The sequence below is a fragment of the Chenopodium quinoa genome, unplaced genomic scaffold, assembly GCF_001683475.1.
Source record: "Chenopodium quinoa cultivar QQ74 unplaced genomic scaffold, ASM168347v1, whole genome shotgun sequence".
NCBI lineage: Eukaryota > Viridiplantae > Streptophyta > Magnoliopsida > Caryophyllales > Amaranthaceae > Chenopodium > Chenopodium quinoa.
Window position 1 is genome coordinate 1,290,602 of NW_018742393.1, and position 19,202 is coordinate 1,309,803.

Genomic DNA, 19,202 nt, shown 5'->3' on the forward strand with positions numbered 1-19,202 from the left:
GCTACTCCAAAATGTCACGGAAATATACTTAAGAGGTAGTCTTCTAAGAAATCAATCAAATAGCCTAAACAAGTTTGAGAAGAACTAGATCTAGAGGCCTAAAAACAAGGTCAAATTAAGTTAAGCCGGTGTTCAAAGCTACTAGCTTACTACCATGCACAATATACAAAACAACACCTTCATAAACCTGCATTAATTATAACCAAGAAAAATTCAATCAAAAGGTAACGCATAACCACACAAAAGTAACATGAAAATGTCTTCCCATATTCCCAACCGGGGAAACAAAATACATCAAAACACAGTAATGTATGGAAATGGGGAACGCATTAAACTTTTTAAGTTTTAACTTAAAATAAAAGTACGAAATCAATAAATTTTTATGGAAAATCAACCAAACTATTGTCTAGTAACTTCATCAGATTGCATTTATTAAAATAAAAAAGTTTTGCTGAATACCATATAGCTTTCAAAAGCAATGGCTCATAAACATGGGATGAATTATCTTCAGCAAACTTGTTTGATGGATATCACAGATTGGTTTGTTGGCTGTCATGGTTGATATTGAATTGAAGCTTGAGGGCTTAGCTTTTTCAGCCGTGAGAGCACATTGGAAACCCGAGTAGCATTCATCTCATGCTTCCCTCCCTTTTTAATGGTTAAAGCTTTGAGGTTTGGGGAATGAGCACAAAGAAATTCAAGGATGTTCACAGTACAACCCATGCCAGCAGGAGATGTCACAAAAATTGAATCTAGCTGCAGAAAGGAGAATCGTCCATGATTTTCCATTAAGAACGCAGTGATCAGCTTAGGACCTTTGGCTGCTTCAACCTAGAGCACATTATGAAAAGTCACATCAAAACAAGTACTTCCAAACAAAGTAATAATATGAAGGAAGCAAAAAAGAAAGGTGGCATACCGTAAATTGGAAAGATTTGATGTTTGAACAGGAGCTTAACAGAGAAAGGCAAACCCTGAGCACTTTAACAGTCTCAAATCTTAGGTTGAAAAGGGAAAGACATGACAGAGTATCGTTCCTCAATGGAAAAGTTTCAAGTGCATGATCTGCAGCCAAAATCTAAGGAAAGATCCAGTAATGTTTAGACATTAGAGAAAGAAGACATGTAAAGTCACCAGAAAATATAAATGGACATGGAGCAGTATGTAAATCACATAAGTTTAATAAGAAATAGAATATCAAATTACCTCGATAAAATTTCGAAATAAAACCAAAGTTTGAAGGATATCCAAACTAGATAAACTCCAAGTAACCACTCCGCCAGTTTTGCATCATCCTGTCACTGTAGGAACTATCACTAATACAAACTGAAACCAAACATGCAGAATCTTTAATCACAATGTCCCCAATTGTGTTGTCTATTTCTAATTCTTCTAATTTTGGAGAACTAATTCTTAAATGCTCTAACCGGGACATCTCAAACAATTTCAACTTCACCAGGAGAGGGCACTCAAGAATCAAACGATGCAGCTCATCATCATTAATTAAAACATTGCAGAATGAGAGTTCGCGAAGGGAGTTGAATCCACAACAAGTAGAGGGAAATTGCAAAGCACAACATTTGAGAAACAAACATTGTAGCTTCTCAAAGAGGAAGAGATACGAGGGCATCTCAAAATTCTGTTGATACCCAAGCTCTTCTATCGACAGTACCACGACATCTCGTGTCAACAGATGTTGAAGCCAAGAATATATAGCAGAATAACGTGGCCTGCAATATGCTTTCAAGTAGAATTTCCTGATTGAAAGAGAGTGATGAAGTAGGAATCTGTATATGATGCATGCAAGTGTATTCCACCTGTTAGCTGCACCACTAGCAGGAGAAATAAGTTCATAATCTATGGAAAAGTTGGAAATGCTGAGCCATTTGTATTGCCAATCCTTAGCCAAAACACAAGTCCTGGCAGCCTCAGTTATCGACAACTTCCCAAGAATAATATCAAGGATATTCGAAGGAAGAGAGCTTAACCTATCCACAGTCAAATCAGATGGAACCTGTTCTGCCGAACTCAAAACACAGCTCACATCCGCCATTTTCCTGCTCACTGTATACACACATTCAGGCAACAGAAATTAGCCAAACCTCCTATATTATTCAGCAATCAATACTCATTATTTTTGTTTCTAAAATTCTGTTTCTTCAATATAGTATTTGCAAACTGAAACGGTGATGTAATGCTACAATGCCTACATATATCAATTTTCTAAAAAGTCCACATGAGAAGGTGAAATACAGAAAAGGAAACAGACAGGACACAATATGACAACAAATTCTAGTCACAACATAGAGCAAAAAAGGTAGATACTTATAAAATATCTGATAACTTAGTACTACTTTTCCCGTTGCATAGAAATACTATGCCATGTTTAATTAGCGCAAAAATAACTGAATAAATGCATATTCAATATTCACAAATCAATGCAGGTGGAGATATAGAGTTGGGACAGAGTGACAAGATACTTTATTATGCCAGAAGCAATAACAACAGACATTCATGGCGACTAAACATTGCATTATTTATTCAGAAGTAAAATAAGTATTAACTTAGAGGATAAAGTTATCAAAAAATTAATTGAGTTGACCAATAAATAATGTTTTATGCTGAAACATTGGCTACAATGACACAAGATTTTCAAGAATAGAGGTGCTTATGAGGAGGTCAATGTGTGTAAGCTGACAAGTGGGATAAAGAAGAACAAGGGACTAAGATCTGAAGTGCATTGAGGCCTTTGAGGGTGGTGGGTATATATTCTAGTCTCTATAAGATCTTTAATGAGCAAGATGAAAAAAAAAATAAAGGGATAGTGTTATTTCTAATGTGCTAGAAGGATTATATAATCTTGGAAAAGGGTACCAAATGTCAAAACTACATTAAACTTCTAAATTGACAATATAGATGTAGTTGATCAGGTCAAGATCTCGAATCATAGTTGACCCAAGAGTCTCTCAAGAGTCAACTATTATTCAAGATCTTGACTTGATTAATTATAGTTGAGATTCTGGAGAGACCGAAATGGATTATGTCTAGGTCAGGATTATATTACATAAAATCTTCAATGATAGTTCATACATGCGCCTGAAAAGTATCATAGCTAGATCATTCAGAAAAGTGAATTGTGATGTGAATAAGGATATCACCTTCATAGTAAGGCTAATTGGCCGAAATCTAAATATCTACGTGGTATTATATGCCACCCAAATTCTGCTTGAAAGTGATCTAGATATTATATTCATGTAGCTTTATTAAAGCAAATATCTTAGCTTACCCTAGTTGAAAAGACATTCTGGAAACTAACAGTAAAACAAACATCTCTTGAAGGTCAACAGTGACTGAAAAATTAATACAGAGATAAATATCTCATAAGTATACTCAACACTATTTCTACATTTTGCAAATTTATGAGGGATTCTAGGACATACCCATAAGTATCGTGGGGTATTTTGGTCAGATTTAATGGTATTACAGATATCATTAGCACATAAATTTCAATGGTACTAATGGATATTTGATAGTACATTAAAACTTCAATGGTACTATGAATGATTCAAATGGTACATAAAATATACAATTGAAATATAAAATTTTACAGAAAATGACCAACATACCCTTATATGTATATATTGGGTATGTACTAAGATTTCCCCCAAATTTATAGACATCTAATTAAAGTGAATGGACTTTTACCATTTAGAAAGTAGAACACACATATTCATGATGTGTCTCAAGTGTGCCTATAATTTTGCAATTAAGCAGCATAACACTGTTAATGCAGTTAATGGGAGTACAAAAAGTCCTTTTCTTATCTAATTCTGAGGGCATTAAGCGTCAAAGGTTCCTCTGTCACAAAAATAAAATCATTCAACATATAAACAATCTAAATTAAAGGACAAACAAAAAGAAAAGGAACAATTCAAAAAGAGGACGATATTAGTTTAGCACTAATCTTTGTGTTCATATACCAACTGTTAATCTGAAGAAAATACATAAACTATAACACAAAAAGGACAATTCCCTATGATTCTTACAATTTGCATCATCATATTCATATATAAAAAGAGCGAATTAATCATGCTATATTTCACAGATATAATTTGTAAAGACAAACCAAATTAACAAGAGAACAGGAAATATCATATCATGACAGAGAAATACCAAGTGACAGTCTTTGTCGGTATCACCACCACACACCAAAAAGTATGCCAGAGAGAGAATGAAAGTTTTTTTTTTTTTTTTAAGAGAGAGCAGATGAAAACTCAAAGGCTCATCAATAGAAAATGTAACAAAGGTTTTATCATAATTTTTTGTCTAAAGAAAAGCAATGTAAACACAATCAATAAGATTATGAAAGCAATCGATAAGATTAAGAAAACAATCAATAAGATTAGGATAATAATCAATCACATAAGGAAAGAAATCTCATTTCCTTTTCCAGGATATCACAGTCATTAAGCTCCCCCCCCCCCCCCTCCTCCCTAAGCTCACAAAAGAAAATGAATTACATTTATTTTAAATGAGCATGTTAGGTTATTAGAACTTTGTAGATAGCTATGTTGCACATACTCGGATTTGGGTGTCATGTCCGTGTCGGATCCTTCGACACTCCAGATTTTATAAAATTTCACTTAAGGCCACTATATATATGGGTGTCGTGTCGTGTCGTGTCGGAGGTACCGACACTGAACACTCGATGTACAATAGGCTATCGGAGTAACATAGGTAGATAGTATGTACTCAAACGCTAATTACGTGCTTTTTGGTTTTCCAATGCATGTATTCAACCGTAAATCTCTAATTATAAATAAATCAAAATTATTAAAAGTTGAAATTTTGATAATACATATCGGGATTAATTGAAGATCTCACATGACTATGTTATTTATTGTTTGTATATCATACAAGTTAGTAAAATTAAAATTTGTAAATAGTGCCAAAGTCAATGTGTACTATTTGAAACGAAGGAAGTATCACGCCTAAGTGTGGGGTGTTGGATGATGCTTTCCCACATAGGCTTGGGGCATGTGCACAAGGACAAGGTATAAATAATACCACATCCTTAAAAAAAAACACCTATTTGAGGTTAGCATCTTGGCTTGCCGCCATAGCAAGTAGCACAAGCCAAGACTAAGGCAAGGTAACAAGGCTGACATCTTAAGTCATGATAATAAAGGGTTGGCCAAGGCGTGAATGAGATGGTTCCAACACCAAGTAAGCCTCATGGGGCCCTTTGGAACCCCATGAAGCACCTTAATGTATAAACTTGTCGGGTGAAAATATTTTCTATGGAAGCTAAATTTGAAGGCTAATACATGAAATCGGACCAATTTCGGGCGTCGGATTGCTAATAAGCCTCGTTGCTCAAGTAGTCTAACCTCCGAAGCGCACGACCCTTACATGATCGTGACACGTGTTAGGACCTTAGAAGACCACCATGATCTCTCGGACTACACTCGAAGTTTAAAATGCTTCTCCGGCAAACCACTAGAAGTACCCATCGAGCCGAAGAGGAAATTTTGCACATTTTTCGGCACGCCGCCTTCCTCGTTGGACTAACGGGTTAACAACTGAAAAAACAAAGAATTTTTCTGGTTGCGGACCGACTCACAACCAGGGATTCCCCACTATTCCCCCCCCCCTTCCCGCCCCCGGTGGGACTCCGAGTCGTATAGCTCGTTCTTAACACAACGATACTATCAATTTTAGGGCAGACACGATGTCAAAAACTCACGGAAACAAAGGGGACATATCCGAGGGTCACATAATGTTTTTTTTTTTTTTTTTTTTTTGAATAAAGGTCACATAATGTTATTTTGAACCATATAGGTACATTAGTCGGTCACATAAAGGTCCTAGGTGGCCTTAGCCAATAAAAAAAATAAAAAAAAAAAAAAATCAAATTGATTGTTCAAAAGCAAAGTAGACGATTCCAACCACTCAAATGAGCCAAATGGCCTCCCGAGGTGTCGGAGGATCCATGGGAAAGACCCCGAACTCTTTCCTTTCTAGATCCAGAAATGTAAAATAAATGTCCAAATTGAAGGCTATAATCCATGTTTTTGGATTATTTTCGAGGTTTTGGGACCCAGAGTAAAAACAATCTCAAAATTGTAGGGGAAGCATCTTGAGGTCATATAACGTTGTTTGAAACCAAACATGACCACTAGTTAGTCATATAAAGGCATGTATTAGCCTTGAATTAATTAAGGAAGGCTTGTACGTAAATGGCTAAATTAACTATTTAAAAGCGAAGTGAATAGTTCAAATCACTCAAATGGCCTCCCCGATGTTGTAAGATCCATGGAAACACCCTAACCTCTTTCCTTTTTAAATGCGAAAAAGTAAAAAATTGTCAAAAAGACTAAATAAAAAGGCTAATACACGGAATCAAACCAATTTTAAAGATTTCGATAACTAGCGTAAAAAAACCTCGAGGTTGTAGGGGATGCATCTCGAGGTCATATGATATTGTTTGGAACCATATATAAGCACTAATCGATCACACATAGTCTCGTGTTGGCCTTTAGTTAATGAAGTGAGTCAAAAGTAGTAACGGATAACTTGGCAATTAAAGGCAAAGAAGAAGGTTCCAATTAACCAAAAGGAAATCTAGAGTGTCGTGGCTCTATGGAAGGCACCCTAACTTGTGTTCTTTTCAGTTCTAAAATTTCGACAATTTGTCCATAACTTAAGGTTATTCTCTGGCCAATTCTTGGAAATTATTTACAAAATTGAAGTGAAAGTGCGGGGTATACTAGGATCATCTAAGTTGGGATTCCATAATCTACGTATTACGTCCAAATTTTGAAAAATATTTTTTCTAAAATTGTAGTGAAGGTCCGGGATCAAGGCTTTGATTGATTGGTTGAAATGAATGTGTGGGTGTCCACCGGGGTTAATAAGTTAGTTTGAAATCATGACGTGCCTACCAATATATCTATGTGCCTGTTTTGAAAATATGTTGCATTAGTAGTGAAAAGTTGCAAGGGATGATTAATCTCCAAATATGACCTCAAGATTGTAATGAATTGGAGATTAATCAATGGCATTAATCTCCATTTAAGCCACCCCGACTTAATCCTGTTGGGTCTTTTCTAAATTGATTAAATTCTGAAATAACACAACGTATGTAGCCACATCTTGATCAATATCACCATTTTTTTGGAGATCGACCCAAGATATTTAAAACATTTACTCATGGTCAAATCCTTTCCATCCAAGCTCACTACTTCATCGCTTGTCCCCCTCCGTGTACCAAAGCGGCATACCAAATATTCAGTCTTACTCTGACTTAGCTTGAAACCCTCTAGGTTCCAACCTTTGCCTCCATTGCTCCAATTTGGCATTAACCCCATCTTTAGTTTGATCCACCAAAACAATATCATCCGCAAACAACATACATCACGGTACCTCATCTTAAATTGGTCTAGTTACTTCATCTAGAACCGTTGCAAATAGAAAAAGGCTTAATGCAGACCCTCGATGCAATCCAAATGTGAACAAACTATTTATGTAAATACCATGTCTTATCTCATGCAAATAAATACCTTATTCCTTTTATCGAAATTGTCACCAACTACACAAAAAACCCATAATCATCCTACTCCCTAGTCCCATGTCTAAACAACCCCAAAGCTCAAAAAACGTGCAAAATGGGCAATTTGGGATATGAAAAAAGAGTAAGAGGGGGATGAGGGAAAAAGAGAAAAAAAAAAAACCCACCTATTGGGCTAAAATTTCAAACATTAACATCTGAATTTCGGAACATATATCAACACTGCCTTAAATTGAAAGTTTGAATGTTACCTCCTGCTATTTTAATTTAACATTTGACAAGAAAATTTCCACATCAAATACTCCTAATCATCATACCCCACTTATGGGATTAAGACTTTGATTGATTGAAATACTCCTAATCATCTATATTGTTCTATTCATACAAATAAAGTAATTGTTTTTAAAATCAAGTGTAAATATTTAACAAACTAAGGTAAGTCTTGTTACAAACTACAAGTATTGACAGGATTCCTAAAGAGATGTCAAAAACATGCATTTTGCAGCTCCATTCATAAATTCACTGGCCAATAATTTAAAAAATCAGGCAGTATAAATCCACTGGCAATTTTATTTTTTTTTTTGTATTTTCAGCTAGTAAGATAGTGGCTACCCAACTAGAATAAACCTATCACTGCTTGCCTAGTAGGTATAGAGGTATTGTAAGAGATGATTAACAAACCATTAAAACAACACCTTGAATATTCTACACATCCTACCATTGAAGTGATTGAAAAGGTGCAACTCCCATCTTTTCAACTGTCACACAAGTGAAGAAGTGGCAGTCTGGTGATTCTCCATCCAATATCTCTTCGAAACATTGATTTTTATCTGAATTGCACACCTAAAACATCACATCGATGGTTAAAAGTGTTAGACACTTAAGCCAATGTTATTAAATAAAAGATATGTACTTAAAAAAAAAAACTTACCAAAGGAGAGAAATAGAGAATGCTTCTAAACTTGAGAAGCTTGAAAGAAGACATGCAATTCATGGTGCCTTTTGAGTAAGCCAAATTTATCCCCATAATTTATTCTTCAGACTGCATTATCTACAAGCAGGGGCAATATATAACAAATAGATTACTAGACAGAATAGAAAACATAAAGGATTGACATACGAGGTAAAATGCACTGGGGCTGCCTCAGCCCCAGAAATTGCAAATAATAATACTTACGAACCCTTTGACAACTATATGTATCATACACTGTTTCAATCAGAAGTACATAATGTAGCTTAATAAGTTTGAACCCCCAGGCCGCACCAAGTTGCGAGCCAGAGCTATCCTCATGGAAGGTCATTGGTCATATACATTACTACTTGCATATATTCCTGATTTTACAATCATCCTCAAAAAGTCAGAACCTTCCACTTTCAAGTAAGACATTTGGTCTCATAAACTTATAATGTCTAGCTTCTTTGGTTCATAAATCACAAGTCCAAAAAACCCAAAACTATAGGCCGTTATACCGGGATTAGAGTCCAAATATCAAACATTGTCCAAGCATTTTAATCCATTTAGTATTTCCCAATTAAAACAATCATCCTTACAAAGTCACCTTCCATTCAATAAGATATAATATCTCACAAACTAATTAATGTCTAGCTTCTTGAGTTAAGTCCAAAAATCCCAAGATTACTGGCCGTTACAGAGTTACACTCAAGATGTCGGAAATAAATTAACTAAGTCCTTAAATTTATTAAAGATAATCCAAGCATACTAATTCATTTAGGAGGATGGTTTAAAATCTCTAATATATTTTATTAAAGGTAAGGGTCATAAAAACCTTATATGCAAAAATTCCATTGAGGAAGTTGATATCTTTCCCAGATTCCACAGTAATAATAGTCCACAATTCGCTACGATTATCTAGCTCGACTTAAGAATAGCAATTAGAGAAAATGTTCCATCACATCCACTTCATAAATTTTGTTTGTAACATTTTCTACCCATCTAGCATTGAAATTTGGAAGCATAAATAAATTCATTCATGTTAAACAAGCTCCTCACTTTATAAAACAATTCTGCCATCTTAACCAAATTGTTTCCAGATTTTCTGCATGCTCAATTATTCTTCAATTTTTCAACAAAAACACATTGTCCCAGAATATCATTCATAGTAATTGCAAAAAAATCATCATCAAATTCATCTTCATAGTTAGAATTTCAAAGAAAACATCCAAAAAAAAACCCCCACAAACGAAACCCATGTCAAATTTTGATGAACAAGAAAAACAATAATTTCCAAATTTAGCCATAATAACAAACAAAAATGACCTAAAAATTGCTTATTTTTATCAACCCCAAAAAGGGTAATAAGTTAGAGAAAAATATAGAAATTACCGTCAACAATTCGTGACCGGAGAAAGCTCGAGTTTGTGACGGTAAAGGAAAACAGTGAACTCTACACCTCGCCCTGTTTAAGGCAGTCTTTTCAAACTTCTCTTGGTTTATTTATGTTCCTTTTTCATAATCCTGGCGTGGGGGGTGCTTAACATTTTAACAGATGGAGTCGGATTTATGTCCGGGATGATAATAAACAGATTTATAACCCCGCAATCCTAACTCAATTGATTTATTGAGTACGGTTTGTGGTCGGGGGTCATAATAAATGGATTAAAATTCCTCGATCCTAGCTTGATTGATTTATCAAATGAGTTTGAAAAATCGTATAAAATTGGTTATTTTATTACTAACTTGACCTTAACTTGATTGATTTATCAAATTATTATCATCACTAAGTTAAAACCGATAAAAAAGTGTGATTTAGTTTTGAATGTTTCTTAACTTTTTAATTATTTCATTACTTTTATTGTAAATTTTGGTTGAAAATGTTAGTCTTACAATTATGGAGTAAATGTTAACCCTAACGAGAAAGTCTTCAACGGAGTAAGAAAGCAACATAGCTCTACTAAGTTTGACAAGAACTCGGTCTAGAAGCTTTAAAGGGTAAAGTTGTGCTAGACCGGTGTTTAAAATATACATAATACAAAAGCAATGCTTTCATAAAACTGCAACAAAAATTACCAAGACAAATTCAGTCAAAAGGTAATGCATAATAACACAACAATAACATGACACTGTCTTCCATCAAGAAAAAGTTTACATTAAAACACAGTAACATAAGCACTTCAAGTAATTAACTATTGTCTAGAAGTTCATCAAGATTGTATTTATTGAAAAAAAAAAAGTTTCACTGACTACCAAATAGCTTGCAAAAGCGATGGCTGATAAGATTGGGACAAACTTTTTTCTGTAAACTTGTTTGATGGAGATCACAAATTAGTTTCTTGGTCATCAAAGGTATACAGAACTGAAGCAAGAGGACACAATTTCCTGAACTGTGTGAGCATCTTGTTAACCCGAATGATATTTAACTCACATGCTCCTTCCGTTTCAATGCTTAACAACTTAAGGTTTGGGGAGTGAGTGACAAGAAATTCGATGAACTTCACAGAACATCCCATGCCAGTGCCAGGAAGATAGTTCACATTCAGTGTTTCGAGCTCCAAAAAAGAGTACTGCCCTGGGTTTTTCTTTTAAGAATGATGTGATAAGCTTTGGACCTTTGGCTGATGTAACCTAAAAAAAAAAGGGGCATACACATACTGTAATTCTGAAAGTTTTGATCTTTGGGCAGAAGCTTAGTAGAGAAAGGCAAACCCTGAAAACTTCAATATTATCAAATCTTACTTCCCGAAGGGTAAGAAACTTCAGAGTATTGTTCCTCAAAGGAAAGTCTTTAAGTGCACATTCAGCAACCAAAAGCTAAGAAACCATCCGATATAGTTGAAAAAGAAAAGACATCAAGTCAGTAAAAAATATTAGTAGAAGGTTCTGGTAATCACAAAAGCTCATTGAGAGACGGAACATAAAATTACCTTAAAAATTATTTCTGATAAAGCCAAACTTTGAAGAGAAATCAAACCAGATAATGAACGAGAAACACTGCGCCAGTTGAGAATCACCCTTGGTGGTGTGAATGATCTGTAATCATTTATAATACTAACTGTAGACAAACATGGAGCAAATTCAACATCAATACCCACAAATCCGGTATCTACTTCTAACATAGTCAGCCTGGGTGAGTGAATTCTAAAATTCTGAATTCCAGAAATGGTCACCAGTGTCAGATTCAGCAGGAGAGGACACGCTAGAATCAATCGATATAAGTCACCGCTACTGATTGAAACTTCGTTGAGAGAAAGTTCTTCCAGGAATTTAAAACTTCTAAAAGAAGATGGAATCTGTAAAGAAAATGATTCGATGACCAAAACCTTCAGCTTCTCAAAGGAGAATAGATGTGTGGGCATTTTTAAGTATTGGTCCCCAAACTCTATAAGTTCTAATTCTTCAACACCCTTTTTCGAGAGAAATTCAATCCAATTGCTCAAATCAGAAAAATGTGAGCAAAAAAATGATTGCAGGATGAATGTCTTAATTGAAGTGGTGGTGTGATGAAGTAGGAAGTTGCTAACTATACTAGATAATAAATCCCACCTAGGATCCCTAGAATTAAGTACTTCACCAATCTCTTCAGAACTTAGGGAAAACTTGGACATGGTAAGCCAATTATATCGCCAGTCCTTTGCCAAAACACTAGTCCTGACAGCTTCAGTTATTGATAGCTTCCCAAGAATAATGTCTAGGACATTCCATGGAAGACTACTTATCCTATCTGCATTCAAATCAGAGGGATCCTGTTCTCCCGAACTCGATACACGACTCATGCCAGCCATGGTCTTGCTCACTGGGTACACAAATTCAGAAAACACAAATTATGCAAATCTCCTAAGCTGATCCAATGCTGTAAATTGAAGTGTTATAAAATCTCCACAAGGTGAAGCAAAGAAAAAGAAATAGTCAGATCACAATTGACTTGTCACGGCATAAGCAAAAATAGGTAGATATAGTAGACAAAAAAAGACATACAACTTAATTTAAGACTTTTTTTCCATGTTTCACAGAAATAGTATGCCATAAAAAAAACTATTACAAATCGTGAATAAATGCATAATCACAAATCAACACAGGTGGAGATATTTTTTAAGCCAGATACCACAATTTAAGCAGACACTCAGCTGACCGATGGCTTCCTGTTACAAAAAATTTCAGAAATGAAATATGAAACGAGAAAATGGAAGTCACATCTCCATAGAACAGAGGCAAGATTAATTCAGGACACCAATGAATGATGCTCTCTGCTAAACATTGACTCCAAATGACAGAAGATTTTCTGGCATTTAGATGCTTCAAAGGCAGTCAACATGTTAATTTCTGCTCCAAAAACAATTTCAGGCTGCATGTACTTGAGATAAGAGTGCTAGGCAGCAAAAGAAGAGTAAAAAAATGTATGTAAGCTGGCGAGTGGGAGAAAGGAGAACAAGGGGGTTAAGATCTGAGGTACGTTAAGGATGGAGAATATAGGTTATTATTTCTTTAAGTTCTTTAATGAGAATGACAACATAGATATCCTTTTGAAAAATCTGGGCATTTATAGGGAAACTAAATTCAACTTCTAGAGTTGCATTGAAGGGAGGGGGAGTAATGGTTATGGACTCATTTTCATCAAACCTATGAGAAAGAAGATGAGTGGGGGATTGTTAAACCAGATCGTCACCCAAAGAGGGTAAGAAATCCCATATAACCTTCATTAGTGTGATTTCTAGTGCTCATGAGACCCTTATACCAATCCCTGACCTCCCCCCCCCCCCCCCCCCCCTCGCGCCCAACCACAAAAAAAAAAAAAAAAAAAAAAAAAAAAAAAAAAAAAAAAAAATTCCAGACTATGATCTTCTGAAAATGGTTTCCCGAGAAGACATAAAGAAGGGAAAAAGTTAAATTTTAAGAGCTTATTTGTCCAATGACAAGAGATACTGATATTCAATAATGATGCAGAGCCCTAGGAATGAAAAATTATTCATACGGCCTCTGTCAATATACAGAAGATCAACAGAAATGTCCAAACGGTTTCAAAAAAGAGAGAGAGAAATGTCCAAACAGGTTAATTGAATTTACACAAGCAATGCTGCACTACATAAGTCCTTTAACAATGAAGTGAGCCATGTATAATTCGAGCAAAGCCTGTCAATGAACCATGGGAATGTGGGGATAGGTGCTACACCAAATCTGCAAACCAACAAACAATAATGACATACATGATAATAAAGACCATAAACAGTTTTGAAGGCACGGGTGTACTAGGAACCCCAAAATGCAGGAGAAATTCACAACAATACACTAGAACTTTGATATGACTGATGCATAAGAACTTGATGAGAAGACAGTAATCAGACTCACAAACTCTCTGAATCTAATCAGTAAGATTATTAATGAACTAAGATTATCTCCTTTACTCGCACATAAAATGCAATCAGAAATAACATCCTAAATTCCTAATAACAACTGCTATATTAATTAACACATTATGTAAATAAATCCTGAACGATGCCGGCATCAAATCCCCTAGGTGTGCCAGTCACACAAATTCAAACTCACGCGGACACAACTTCATGACCCCCCTAGTGCAGCCCACATGGAGCTTCTGTTCACATGAAGCACGGGCGTGCATTTAGGGTATGAAAGTGCCATGCCACAGCACAGTTGACTCACATCCCCCACAAGACAAACCCACAAGCCTTCTATTGTCCATGAGAAATCCCTTTAACCTACTTAGAGTTCCGACACCTCTACAGGGAAGACAGAACCTCTCATCACTTCATATTTGACCCATTATCTTTGTTTATGGCTAAGCTAGAGGATAATATAGGCCGGTGTTATTTCTTGTGTGCCAGGGGATTATATTATCTGGGTGAATAGCCAACACTTAAGTGAATCTTTGGAAAGTACACTTAAAATTGACGAGCTTCAATCCGAGCAGCTAGAAGATTCTGAATAATAATTGACTCTCATAGGAGCAAAAGATATAGTTGACATGAAAGTCAAGACTATGTCACAGAATATACTATAGTATGTCTGCAATGAATCTTAGCAAGACTATTCAGATAAACTTCGATATTAAATAGGATACCAAATATCATAGTAAGGCTCAATGGCTGAGCCAAAGCACCTATATGATGTTACATGCCACCAAAATTTTTCTTAACAATGCTCTAGATCTTATCTTCATTCTTAGCCTATTCGAAAAGCTTGGTCAAGGAAAAAATTGTAAAACAAGTACATCTCTTCAAGGTCAACAGTAACTGATTATCTTATTAAGAGACAAACAAGGCATAAGAATCTCAACACTATTTTTAAATTTCACAGGACACTAAATTTGAAAAATAAGCAATTTTACCATAATGGAACAAGCACACGCGCATTTTTGTGACATATCTTGTCTGTGCCTACATATTTGCAAAAGAGCAGCCCAACACAATGGGTGGGAGCACAAAAAAAAAATCTTTACATAATAGTCCCACCTAAATACTTCTTAACAACAGCTTAGATCCTATAATTATTTGACTTCGTTAACATCACAATTTACTCTACTAAAAGAGCTTGGTCTATAGAATTAAATTGAAAAGGCAAGAATATCTCCTGAAGGACAACACACAACAGTGGCAGATTACCTAGTTAATAGACAAGCATAACATAAGACCTTTCAACACTAACTCCAAGTTACACAAAAACACAGACACCAAATACGAAAAACATTGAAATTTGAAGCCAGAACATGCATATTTGTTATGTATCTTATGAATACCTGCATACTATTAATGTTTTTTAATAAAAAGCAAAAGTAGATAGGAGTAGAAATTTTACTTTAGGATCTGAGGCCAAACTAATGTCAAAGGTTCCCTTATCAAAAGCATAGCCATAGGTAAATAGTTTGATACAGGCATTCAGCAATTAAATAATTTGAAATCAAGAAATCTTAAAGAAAAAGGGAAAGCTTCAAAATGAGGACAAAACCAGTCCAACACCAACTTTTGTGTTCACGTAACCAATTGTTAATCCAAAGCAAAAACAAAATTATGTAACACAGAAATTGACAATTAACAACAGCTTAACTAGTTAAAGAGGCAAATTATAGACTAACTAAAAACATAGTATGAACCAATTGATGACATCATGAACACATTTCCAGATCGTACTACATTATTAAGATCCTTAAATTGCACCATGATAAATAAATAAATTCACAAAAAAAAAAAAAAAAATACATCTATAAGGAACTGATCATGCTAAACTCCACAGTTTAGATCTGTTAAGAAAAATCCATTCAACAAGAAAACATAATATAATATCATGACATAGATATACTAATTACCAAGTGATAGTCTTTGTCAGTATCACCACCATGCACCAGGAAGTATGCCAAAGAGAGGATTTTTATTACGGGGTATTTGATTTGACTGAGAGAAATGGAAGTTCAAGTCAACAGAAAACATATTGATAAATTATGTGACATTATCCTGAGATAAGTAATGCTAAAGTAATAAATCAGATTAGGAAAGAAATCAATCAGATTAGGATAGAATCAATCAGATTAGGAAAGAAATCAAAGAGATCAAAAAAAATCTCACTTTCTATAGAAGTAATTTTCCAGCAAAGCACACGTCATCCACGCCACCCACCCATCCCCCCCCCCAAAAAAAAAAAAAAAAAGAGTATAAATTAATAAGTTTAGTAATTATAAATTACTAAATAGTAAATAATTTACCACCAAAGTCATAGGATTAGATTTTTAAAAGAAAAAAAGTTTTAAAAAATAAAAGTTTGCTTTGTATTAGCACATAGATACTTCATGCACTCACTTTGAAGCGTAAACTGGAGCTAGGAGACAGGTGATAAAAGCTCCACCTATTAGACTAAATCTCAGCCATTAATCATTCAAACATTTCACAGTGTAATATAAAATTGCATTATTGAATGATTCCTCCTGGCGTTTTAATTTGACATCTTAAGAAAATTCTCACTTCAAATACAAAATTCTCAAGTGTTTTGTCTTTTTTTTCTATTCAATGAGAAAGGTGTAAGGTGAAGTAATTAACTATGAACCGTAATAATAAGTCATGCAGAGATGATGACGCAATACTGGGTAAATTTAGAACAAACAAGAAAATAGGATTCCCAAAGGAAGATTAAGAACATGAATTGCATAACTCAGTCCACAAATTCACTAACAGAAATATTATATCAGACATATGCCATGTGTAACGAACAGCAGATTACATGAACAGCTACCTGAGTGACGTAAACCTATCCCAGATATCCAAGTAGTTTGAGTGGGATCCTAACCTCAAACATTCATAATAAAAATAACTACTAGATTAGAAGGTTAAATATAGAAGTAGTGTGATGGTAATTGTTCAAAAATAATAATAAAATTACAAACAGCAGCTAGAACTGTGTGAGTATATTACCATTCCAATAACTGAACAAGTGCAACTCTCATCCTTTAACTTCTGGACAAGTAAAGAAGTATCCATCCAAATATCCTTGAAACATTGATTTTTACCAAAACTGCACACTTAAAACATTGCACATCAATGGTTAACAGCATCGGACACTTAAGACAATGTTATCACGTATAAAACATGACTGTGAAAATCTCACTCAAAAAAATAACGCTTCAAAACTATAGAAGCTTAAAAGATGACAGATGAAATTCATGGTGTCTTTTGTTTTTTTTTTTTTTTTTTTTTTTTTTAAGGAAATTCATGGTGTCTTTTGAGTAAGCCAAACTTATTCCAATAATATATTCTTTGAAGTGTAAAAATAATTGACCAGCTGCAGTGTTAACTGGAAAATTTAGACAAGGCAGCTTCAGCCAATGGTTTTGCAAATTACTCCACAGTGGCTCCATACTTAAGAACCAGTCTACAACCATACACTTCGTATAGCACACACCGATTTAAACAGAAGTACATAATCTAGCATTAATATTAGAGCCTCCACCAGGTTGCAAGCCAGGGCTTCCCTCATGTGTGCATTATACACCGTCTGACAATACAATGGCATTTCCCTATTAGGAACATCATCCCCCACAAAGTCACAACCTTCCACATCCAAGTAAGAGATTGTCTCACAACTTACTAATGTCTAGCTTCCTGGCTTAGTAAATCCAATAAAGCTTGATATTATTGGCTGTTATACTCACTCTCTATAGCACAAAACACCAAATTAAGAAGAGAGTGAAAGAAAAAAATTTGTACCAACCTTAATCTTGAACTACTAAAGAATTTTTATATATGGAGAAATAATAAATTCATAATGCAAAAAACAAAGTCTAAGTCACAACAATTATTCTAACTTAAACAGAAATCTTGAGCAAACAATGAAAAAAGGAGCACTTTTAGTCATATTCACATCCATTACACCGATCAAATTATTAAACAGGTCAAATAACATTGTTCAATACAATTTATTTTTTCTTAAATGTAGTAATATCATGAAAAGCTATTGTACCTATAATCTTTAATCTATAATAATATATTAAAAAGCATTCCAACAAAAGTTTATGTGACACGTGGCGCTCTCCCAATACAATTTATGTTGCATTCCACGTCATCAACATACAATTAAAACAATGAAGATATGCTATACATTATATTTGATCATGTGACCTCAAGTGGATGTGTTAAAGCCTTAACCATTAAACCATGCAAAAACTAGTTTCTTCTCTAATTCATATATTCTTCAAAATCCTCAAAAATAATAATATTCCCGTTCATTTATGTTCTAGTGGATATGCAATTTTAGAAAATATTGAATAATTTGAGTGGGTGTAAGAAAAGTAGGATAATGTTAAAGAGAATGTAAAAAATGTGTATATGTGTAACAAAATTGTGAATAAAATAAAATAAGTTAGAGTGTGTGGAAAGGTGTAATGATTGTGGGCTTGAAATGGTAAGATGGTAAAGGAGTTACGCCAAAAATAGAATATAGCAAAGTGAATTGAACAAAAAAGAACAGACTAAATTAAAAGTGAGTAGAACTAAAAAGAACGGAAAGAGTAATAAATAAAGTAAAATAAAAACACAAATCAGCACACTCCTGCTTTATGTTTGTCTCATTTTCCTTTGCACACAATTTCCCATGCACATAACTAAATATCTATATCTTCAAATAAGCATTATAAAAAGTCGAAATCTAGAAAGTACACGTCATGATGAATCTAACAAGATCCCAGGTGAATTTTTATTTTTTTTTCCGAATATTTATAAAAAATTCTTAATAGTTAAATTTTCCCTTTGAAGATTCCAAATAGGACAAACAAAAGGAATAGAAGGAATAATAAGTAGCAAAAACCAATCATCTAACCTTACATCACATATAGAAATTCAAGCAAAAAAACTAAAACCCCATAAAATTATGTCAAAAAAAGGTCTATAATGAGCCACCAATAGTAGTTTCCAACATAAGCCATGGCCAACAAAAATGACCAAAAGATTGCAAATTTATTTAACACCCCCAAAAAGAGTAATAATGATGAGAGAGACAAACTTACAATCAATGTTGAGCTCCACAGTAATCTGTTGCCGGATAATAGTGCCAACTTGGTGATAATAAAGGGTACAATAATTCTTTAATCTTTATTCATAATCTTGGGCCAGTTTCTCGGAGAAATTCCAAATTAAGAAATTAATCTATAAGGCAATGTCATAATAAAATCGAAAAAATACA

The 19,202-nt window shown here is 34.4% G+C and overlaps 1 protein-coding gene and 1 long non-coding RNA gene across 3 annotated transcripts; both read right to left on the minus strand.

The window, feature by feature from the left end:
- Nucleotides 1–212: 212 nt before the first annotated feature.
- LOC110703067 lies at nucleotides 213–10,179 on the minus strand. Its single transcript, XR_002507645.1, has 6 exons — nucleotides 9,915–10,179; nucleotides 8,502–8,621; nucleotides 8,289–8,413; nucleotides 1,207–2,064; nucleotides 920–1,078; nucleotides 213–831 (listed from the first exon to the last, which is right to left on the minus strand). It is a non-coding gene; the product is annotated as an uncharacterized LOC110703067 (long non-coding RNA).
- Nucleotides 10,180–10,607: 428 nt separating this feature from the next.
- On the minus strand, nucleotides 10,608–19,190 carry LOC110703085 (F-box/FBD/LRR-repeat protein At1g13570-like). 2 transcript variants are annotated; one of them, XM_021880847.1, is made up of 4 exons: nucleotides 16,940–19,190; nucleotides 11,453–12,321; nucleotides 11,265–11,339; nucleotides 10,608–11,153 (listed from the first exon to the last, which is right to left on the minus strand). In XM_021880847.1, exons 2-4 carry the CDS (start codon nucleotides 12,308–12,310, stop codon nucleotides 10,983–10,985), a joined length of 1,104 nt encoding a protein of 367 aa, XP_021736539.1. In that variant the 5' UTR covers nucleotides 12,311–12,321; nucleotides 16,940–19,190; the 3' UTR covers nucleotides 10,608–10,982. The 2 variants fall into 2 exon arrangements, with proteins under 2 accessions (XP_021736539.1, XP_021736536.1); XM_021880844.1 differs by lacking the exon at nucleotides 16,940–19,190 and having other exon boundaries at nucleotides 11,453–13,277.
- Nucleotides 19,191–19,202: the final 12 nt, after the last annotated feature.